The 9575-nt window shown below is 44.9% G+C and overlaps 1 protein-coding gene and 1 non-coding gene across 2 annotated transcripts in view; both read left to right on the top strand.

The window, feature by feature from the left end:
• Positions 1–9575, top strand: part of LOC116980022 (mucin-5AC-like) — a 110303-nt gene that overhangs the window by 85538 nt on the left and 15190 nt on the right. Inside the window, exons 20-21 of the mRNA XM_033032092.1 lie at positions 6109–6234; positions 7441–7563. Coding sequence (XP_032887983.1) covers positions 6109–6234; positions 7441–7563 — 249 coding nt within the window. The remainder of the gene's footprint in view (positions 1–6108; positions 6235–7440; positions 7564–9575) is intronic.
• LOC116980207 lies at positions 3214–3405 on the top strand. Its single transcript, XR_004413899.1, has one exon. It is a non-coding gene; the product is annotated as a U2 spliceosomal RNA (small nuclear RNA).

The following is a 9575-nucleotide window of genomic DNA, read 5'->3' as shown; positions in this document are numbered from 1 at the left end:
TAGTGAAGGTCTCTGAATTTTGCTTCCAATATTCTGTTTTGAATACAAGACAGGACGGCATGGTGGCGCAGCAGTAAAGCTAAATGAACTCGTGAAGGTGGAATCTCATGTAGATAGGGTGGTAAAGAAAGCTTTTGGTATGTTAGCCTTTATAAATCAGAGCATTGAGTATAGAAGTTGGGATGTAATGTTAAAATTGTACAAGGCATTGGTGAGGCCAATTCTGGAGTATGGTGTACAATTTTGGTCGCCCAATTATAGGAAGGATGTCAACAAAATAGAGAGAGTACAGAGGAGATTAACTAGAATGTTGCCTGGGTTTCAGCAACTAAGTTACAGAGAAAGGTTGAATAAGTTAGGTCTTTATTCTTTGGAGCGCAGAAGGTTAAGGGGGGACTTGATGGAGGTCTTTAAAATGGTGAGAGGGATAGACAGAGTTGACGTGGACAAGCTTTTCCCATTGAGAGTAGGGAAGGTTCAAACAAGAGGACATGACTTGAGAATTAAGGGACAGAAGTTTAGGGGTAACATGAGGGGGAACTTCTTTACTCAGAGAGTGGTAGCTGTGTGGAATGAGCTTCCAGTGAAGGTGGTGGAGGCAGGTTCGATTTTATCATTTAAAAATAAATTGGATAGTTATATGACGGGAAAGGAATGGAGGGTTATGGTCTGAGTGCAGGTAGATGGGACTAGGGAGAATACGTGTTCGGCACGGACTAGAAGGGCCGAGATGGCCTGTTTCCGTGCTGTAATTGTTATATGGTTATATGGTCTCTGGCATTACAGCGCCAGAGACCCGAGTTCAATCCTGACTACAGGTGCTGCCTGTATGGAGTTTGCACTGTGTGCTCTCCCAGTAAGCTCCACGGCTGCAAGCCGTTCCGATGCCGGAGTTTCCATCACCTCGACGAGTGGGTCTGGACATCGGACCGTCGGCAGCAGCGAACTGCGGAGGGTTCAAGGCCCCCGACCACCACGTGGTGAACAAGGGAGGAAGCTGACTGAACTTTATTGCCTTCCATCACAGTGAGGAATGTGGATACACTGTGGTGGATGTTTATGTTAAATTTTACTTCGGAGTCACGTGAGTGACTACGTGAAGAACCCGCTCAGTGCGCAGGCGCGGCATTACGCCAGCAGTGCAACAGCGGCAAGCGGGAGCTAGGCACTCCCGCAACAGATGAAACGGACCGTCAGGTGAGTATCCTGAGGTCGGGTTTCTTTTACAGGGGAGCCCCTTTTTCTGCTTGTGCTTATTACAGGCAGAGAAAAAGGCTCTGGAACAAAACTGTCCCCCGTTCAAGGAGGAACGTTTTCCGTCGGTGAGGGGGGCAGCAACAGGCGGTAGGAGCGTTACCCGGTGTTCCGTAATTCCCCGACACCGTGCCGAGGCCAGCCCGCTAGTACCTGAGCAGCGGGCTGGATGCATAGCCACTCGAGAGGCATCCGGCAGGTGTTCCCGATGTCGGACGGGACGTCTCTCCACCCGCACGGGGGGAGAGAGAGCCGCCTGAGCCGCTGGAGCGGCTCACGGAACAGGTGCCTGCGAGACGCGCTGATTGAGGGGCGCTCTCGCTACTACAAGGCACAAAAGCTCCAGAAGAAGGCGGTAGGAACATTTACCGGGCGCACCGCTATCCCCATCACCGCGCCGAGCCCAGTCCCGCTAGTGCCTGAGCTGCGGGCTGGATGTTCAGCCATCCGAAGAGGCATCCGGCCGGTGGCTTCCGACTTGTCGAAGGGGACGTCTCTCCACCCGCATGGGAGAGAGACAGCCGCCTGAGCCGCTGGAGCGGCTCCTGGAGCAGGAGCTCCTGCGAGACACGCTACGTGAGGGGCAGTCTCGCTGGAGGGTTCAGGCATACCCTCCACAGTGCCTAGGCACTGCCCATCGCTTCCTCCTTAGTGTGGTTAGCTTTGGGGTGACCAGTGGCTGGGCTGGTCATGAAGAGGGGTCACTGGCTGAACAATATCGGGAGTATGCTTGAGGTACAGGATCAGGAAGAGCTGCTGGGTGTGGCCGCTATGTGGCTCCACCACTAGCGAGATGGCTTTTCAGTCTCAACTGATGGCCAGCTTACTACCTGTCTTTTCCAAAAAACCTCTCCAAGACAGGTAGCCATGAGGCGTTGGTTTTATCACGCCTCCCCTAAATTGCATTTACTCAAAGTGCCCGCCATTATTGGGAGATACATTGAGCAGCGCATTTAACCTAAATATTTTAAAAATGCATTTGGTACCCTGACATCGGCTATCATGTCCACCTGCTCATTCCAGAAGGGCAGGGTAGTATGGCAAAACACCTGACCCTACTGTTCAACGGTATACCTCATAACTTCTGAAATGAACTCACAAACCTGCCCTCAATCTATGAAATTAACAGGACTATGAGAACGCCGACCTCACAAGCACAGATCCTGCTACCTGGCACTTACCAAACCAGTCCTAAAAAACTGGACGAAGTGTTCAAACTATTCGGCACAAGAGGGCAGTCTGGAATGAGCACCACACTAAACCAGACAGCAGTACCTCAACGTGTCCACCAGGTGCGTCTACCTCATGGTACTGGTGAAAGCTCGGGGCCTGCATGCCAAACCCGTAGCATTTTAGGCCACGGCCCAGAGCAGGCCCAGGGAAAATGCGCCACCCCCCAACAAACATCGTCCCTACAAGAAAAAGGAACCAGAAACCGAAGAAAACAACAATGAAGACAGATAAGTATGGTTCCTACCATCACATAAAGGTTAAGGGTTGTATTAACAAGGGGTGGGTGAATCACGCCTGGTTAGGAAGCTATCACTCTTGGTAGTTATATACCAAAAAATAAATACAAGGGGAATAGAATTAATATCTTGCCACCAATTCAGCAAGCACCCCAAGTGGTCTACCCTCCCATGATGGTGAATGTCGCACCATCGTTGATAAACCACTTGAGTATTTCACCAGGTATACCCATTCATGGGATTTGTAACTACTACCATGGATCCAAGGATATTTTATGGTAGACATCGACCTTGAAGATGCACACTATTCAGTACCTTCTCATATAAGTTTTGGATATACCGCAATTACCTGGATGGAGTAACCATGATGAGCGTTGCGGCATTTAAGTCAAAGTTATCCAGAATCAACTAGCCCTGACACTTAGAAACATTCCGTCATGGCATGTCTATATATTAACGACAAACTATCCTTGGATACAGCTTTAGCTGCATCGCTTCTCGGCCTTTTGGCTAAGATCAAGTGTAGTATCTGTTCTTATCAGTTTAATAATCTGATACGTCCCTTATCTAGGGACCATATATTAAATTGAATTTTGGGACAGGGAGATGGAATAGGGGCTTTCTCCGTCCACTCCACGCATCGACCCAGTATTGCAGTGCCTCTGGGAACGGTGCACAAAATATATATACAGATATTTACGTTGACCATCCACAACTTTGTTATCTGGTATTCATTAAGACTATCAGTCATGGTGCATTAACCACGTGGCAAAGTAATTGGGATATAGCAGCATTACCAGCTACTGAACTTTGTACCTTTCCTATGAGCTGAGATACTAGTGTTCAAAACTATCTCCATACCTGTAATATGGGGGCAAATGGATTAATCTGTAGTGTTATCATGGAATTTATCGGCAGGAAGGATTATGGTTGTACACTTCCACCTGTTTTGAGTAACATCTTATGTGTCCTGATGTGTTACTGAGCTTGTAATACTTAATGCCAATATGAATTGACTTAAACATGTTATATATTAACTTACAATTCTAGTGAAGCATTTGCTCAGTAATCCACCAAATTTGCATGTTCGTTTATAAGATAACAACATCACAGTGGTGGCATATACCAAACCACTTGGGCGGATAACATCGATATTAGGTGACAATTTATTAACAATTGGAAACCGTATGTCGTCAAACATGTTTGACCATCAGTAACTCACCTATCAGGTGAGCTAAATACTGTAAACATACATTTAAACCAAAAATATTTGCTGAAATTACTAAGCAATATGGACACCAGATATCGATTCCTTATATCCAATTAAATCACCACGTACTAACTTACGTCACATGAAACCAATCTCAAGGCAGCGGCAATGGAGACATTCCCGCGTATTGAGGGGTGGGGGGAACCTAATCTCTATGTTTTCCTTTCCTTCTACCTCTTCAATAGGTACTACGGCTTCATCAGTCGGGTACTACGCAAATTACAGTGGACCAAGTCCACAAACATGGTTCCCAGTGATCCTCGACATGGTCATTAAAAGAATTGCAGAATTGGGAAGACCATTGCTGTGCTTGGATCAGCAGCACTATCAACCTGATGACAGCATTCCGTCGCATATCCTAGGGAACATACCTGAGGAGCATCAAGAAATGGTACACTGTTTTCCAAAACAGGAATTACACATTTAACTATAACAAAAAACTGTACTGGAGCTCCTGGCAGGTCTTCACCACAATGAAGGACATGTTCTGTTAGCCTACTCAACTTGGGTACTGCTCACTGGTGATTAGATACAGGAGAGGTATATCAATCCATTCCCCAGAAATAGGTACACCCAAATTGGAATGTCAGTGAGATCCTGACATACCTTAGGGGATGATCACCAGCCAGGTCACTCACCCTGGAACAGCCTTTCCTGAAGATGGACATGCTGGTGGCCTTACATCAACACAAAGAGCCAGCTCTCCCATCTACTGCGATGGGACAACATGGTTATAACACCAGATAGTGTCACATGCCCATTCAAGGGTTGGCATAACAGAACAGACCAGGAACATCAGGTCCAGTCATGAAATTCCGGGCATACCCACCTGAACCACATTTTATGTGTCATGACCCACTTAGAGATCGACACAATAAGGAATACCGAGGGAGAGGAAAAAGCCTTATGGGTCAGCCACAGGAAACCTCATGGTCGGGTGACGAGCTAAACTAGCAGGTACTGGGAGTTGCTGGAGTAAATACTAACGTGTATAAAATCTTATTCCACCAATACAGCTTCCACGTCAGTAACTAAGAGGATGGACGAGCCTATGGACCACATCCTGGCTACTGCAGGGTGGTCTAGGGAGTATACGTTCCAAACTTTTATAACAAACCACTAACAGAACCTGTATCGTTTGCAGAAAAAGAATCTGCAAAAAATATATAATTTAAGCCCGGGGGAGCAATTGGTCTTGTTGTTGTTAATAACACCATTATTGTTTTTACAAACAGATTCATGGTTGATTACGATAACATACTTCCTCCCTCGAATGACTTCGGCAGCGAGTGAAGTATGAACTGTTACACGGTTTGAAATCACAGAGCTTTGAAGTCTTCACATAGTCACTCACGTGACTCCGAAGTAAAATAGTAAGACTAAACGAGAACTTACCAGTTTGAAGTTTGATCTGTATTTTATGAGGAGTTACGATGAGGGATTACGTGCCCTCCACTACCACCCTCATTATATGGATCAAACGAATAAATTGATGTCTCCTTATCTTTACTATGTTTACTTCAAATAACTGTGTCTATCTGTGATTCCACACCGCTGCTTGGAAGTATGCCGCGCCTGCGCACTGAGCGGGTTCTTCACGTAATCCCTCATCGTAACTCCTCATAAAATACAGATCAAACTTCAAACTGGTAAGTTCTCGTTTAATCTTACTATTTTACAACTTAATGAAACCAATTAACATACAAACCGTTATATCTTTGGAATGTGGGAGGAAACAGGAGCACCCTGGAGATATACCACATGGTCACAGGAAGAACGTACAGACTCTATACAGATATCACCCATAGTCAAGATCGAACCCAGGTCACTGGCGCTGTCAGGCAGCAACTCTACCACTGCTGTGCCACCTGAATTTCTCAGCAAATAATCTGAAAATATTCAGGTTTGCAGGGTAATTGGCTTCAGTAAATTGTAAAATTGTCCCTGGATAGTGTTGGTAGATTGGGTGACCACTGGTCTGTGTGGACTCGGTGGTCCGAAGGGCCTGTTTCCGCGCTGTATCTCTAAAGTCTAAAGTCCGATGCATTCTCATATTGTGAAAGGTTCCTGGCATGGAAAATAACAAATGGAACAAGGCAGTTTGTTCACAGTTTGACATCGATAAATGTGCAACGAACACCTCCAGATGTCAACAAAACTGCATCAACACAATCGGAAACTACAGGTGCAGTTGTGGTCCAGGCTTCAGACCCAACGTGAACGACCCTGCGCTTTGTGATGGTAGGAAGTTGTCAAACATGCCAATTCTCTGCACTTGATTTATTTTTGATTGGCCTGTTCATTACAGTTTTCCCCCAAGGCATTTTTGGTTCCGTTCGATAATTAAACAATTACAACAAACCTCTGAAGCTATAGGAATATTGTCTTTTCAGAATTGGATAAAATAGTTGTCTGCAAGATAAATTGTTAGCTATTTTCCAGTTAGTAATTAGTGATCACACTTTTGTTCATTTCTTTACCCTTTTGTAAATTACCTTGCTAATGGCCAGTACCCTGCCTCCTGTATCACCTGATCCTGCCTACATTCTGTCTTTTGTACAACACCCCACTTCTACCCCCAGCTCTGTTTTGAAAACTATAAACCTTTTATCCAGGACCAGTTCTGAGAAAGGATTATTGACCCGAAACGCCAACTGGTTTGTGTTTTCACCGTTGGTGCTTGACTGGTTGAGATCCCAGTAGTTTTGTTCTTGTTTGAGTAAGGAGTAATTGGACTATTTTCATCAGACAGTGATGAATATGTGACTAACATGTCAAACTGTGAACAAATCTGCATTGTTACATTTGTTATTTTCCATGCCAGGAACCTTTCACAATATGAGAATGCATCAGACTTTAAACTTTAGAGATACAGCACGGAAACAGGCCCTTCGGCCCAACTTGTCTGCACTGACCAGCGATCATCCCACACACCAACACTATCTAGGGACAATTGTATAATGTACTGATGCCAATTAACCTATATACCTGTATATCTTTGGAATGTGGGAGGATACAGGAGCACCCTGAGAATGCCCTCATGGTCACAGGAGAAATTGTACAAAGTCCATACCGACCGACATCACCCGCAGTCAGGATCGAACCCAGGTCTCTGGCACCGTCAGGCAGCAAATCTACTACTGCGTCACTGTGCCACCCTAATTGCTCGGCAAATATTTCACATGGTAGTTCTAGTTGGCCTATGTAATCTACGGATCTTCATTCAGCCATGGTTATCCGGTGAAATGATTAACTGGAGATTCATGATCATTTTCTGTGAGTTTGTGTGGTGGGACTATTTTTTTCAGACTTATTAAAACTCTTGTGGAAAATTAACGTTGCAGAGAAATAATATTTCTATTCATTAGGAAGAGAAATTTGACTCACAAAGTAGCATGATGCTATATTAAAAATGTGATGTTATTTGGCACTGTTATTTTATCCCAGACATAAATGAATGTGCAAATCACTTCTATTGTCAACAAATCTGCACCAACACAATCGGAAGCTTCGTTTGCAGCTGTTACCGTGGCTTCAGCACCAACATGAACAACTCTGCAGTTTGTGATGGTAGGAACATGTCAAATATGCTGATTCTCTGCAATTGATGATCATTGATGGTATCTCTGATTGGCCAGTTCCTTCCAGTTCCCAAATCATGCTGTGATGCCTCCTGATTACATGTTTTCTATTGCACATCTGTAGAAGTTGGTGAGTGTTGTCATGGACATGCCGAACTTCCTAAGCCTTCTAATGGGGCTTTTTCACGGGGCGAGTTGACGCAAGATGTCACCAGAGTGAAGTGGTCGTGGTCCAGCACGAGTCTCGCACGATATAACGGGGGTAGATAAAGAGTTCCCACGGTACTCGGCATTTCTGTTATTTGTGCGAGTGACTTGTCCGTCTCCCGAGCTTTCGCGTTAAATCTTGAATGAACATCGTGAACTACACGTGACACAAATGATGTAACTTTTTTTTCACACACTATAAATATCCTCCCTTGGTTGAATTGGCTCATTTGGAGACATGTTTTACTGTGTATGTGGGAGACACAGATGGACTGAGCACAGTACCTCGGTCTTACTGTGTGTGGGAGAGGGGGAGAAAGAGACGTACACTCACAGAGGCAGAGTCTCTCAGCCTGTGTAAGAGGGAGGGAGGGAGAGAGAGAGAGAGGCACACACAAGGTGGATGTGAAATCTCATCTGCCTGTTTCAGTGACAGACACCCGCCGCCAGTAAATGAAGATACCCCCATCTGTCTATAATCCCTCGACTATAATCTTTAAAAGGGACTTTAAAAGGGACTTTACTGAAAGGTTACGCATTTATCGACCACAGGCAGCATATCAGAAGGGTCTCGATATCTCAGAAGAAAAAGAATAGGTGGCGATTCGAATCGGAACCCTTCTTCAGACATCCTAATCGGAATTGAGTCTGAAGATGTGTCTCGTCCCGAAACATCAGCTATTTTTCTCCAGAGATGTTGCTTGACTCGCTGAGTTACTCCAGCGTTTTGTGTCTGTCTTCGGTTTAAACCAGCATGTGCAGTTCACTCCTTACACGGGTCTCTGGAGAACATTGATTGGTAGCGTTCCGGACCCTGCTTCGGAAAGGCATCGATCGCTAGTCAGCGAGGACTCCGAGCTGTATCTCTCAAAGATGATGTGAAAAATTTCTCACGGACCATAAAAATGCGTAACCTTTCAGTAAAGTCCCTTTTAAAGTCCCTTTTAAAGATTAGTTATTTTCTTGAATCTCATTAACATAACTCATGAATAAGTTGATGTCCATATGCGGATGCAAATCTTTATTTTTATTTATTTTTTAAATTCAATCCCACAGAAGACAATTTTTACTCACCTTCTGTCCCCTCTGTCCAGCTTCCGGGTTCACCGTTCGCAGGAGTTCCCACGGTACCCGCAAGAGTTATTATGGATATCGCACTGGCCACTACGTCCATATAATGTTGCAATGTTCAACCACAAGTGTACAAGTCACTCTTGGAGAAATTCAAACTTTCTTGAATTTTCTCCCGAGTGACCAAGATACACGATTACCTGCCGTTAGCGCTACGGTGGTCCACGGTGGTCCACGAATGCCGTACTGTTATCGCACGAGGTTCCCACAATGTTAAACTCTGGTTAACTCTTGCGTCAAGTCGCCCCGTGAAAAGGCTGCTTAAGGAAGTACAGGTGTTGGTGTGCTTCAATATGGGTGTTCCAGGAAAAGTTGTTGGTGATATTTACTCCTAGGAATTTGAAGTGTTCAGCTATTTCTACTTTGGTGCCGTCAATGTTAACTGGGGTATGTGTCATTAAACCCTGTTTGGAAGAACTATCAAACACATATTCAAGGTTCCATAATATCAAGTTATTGTTTTGAAGGCAGACATCAGGGTGTCAGGGGTTATGGGGGGAGAAGGCAGAAGAATGGGGTTAGGAGGGATAGATAGATTAGCCATGATTGAATGGCAGAGTAGGCTTCATGGGCCGAATGGCCTAATTCTGCTCCTATTACTTATGACCTTATGATCATCAATAACATTTCTATTCATGAGGACGAGCATTTTGGAACGCAAAA

Source organism: Amblyraja radiata, chromosome 13 (assembly GCF_010909765.2).
Source record: "Amblyraja radiata isolate CabotCenter1 chromosome 13, sAmbRad1.1.pri, whole genome shotgun sequence".
Classification (NCBI taxonomy): domain Eukaryota; kingdom Metazoa; phylum Chordata; class Chondrichthyes; order Rajiformes; family Rajidae; genus Amblyraja; species Amblyraja radiata.
This window is presented reverse-complemented; position numbering and strand designations above follow the sequence as displayed.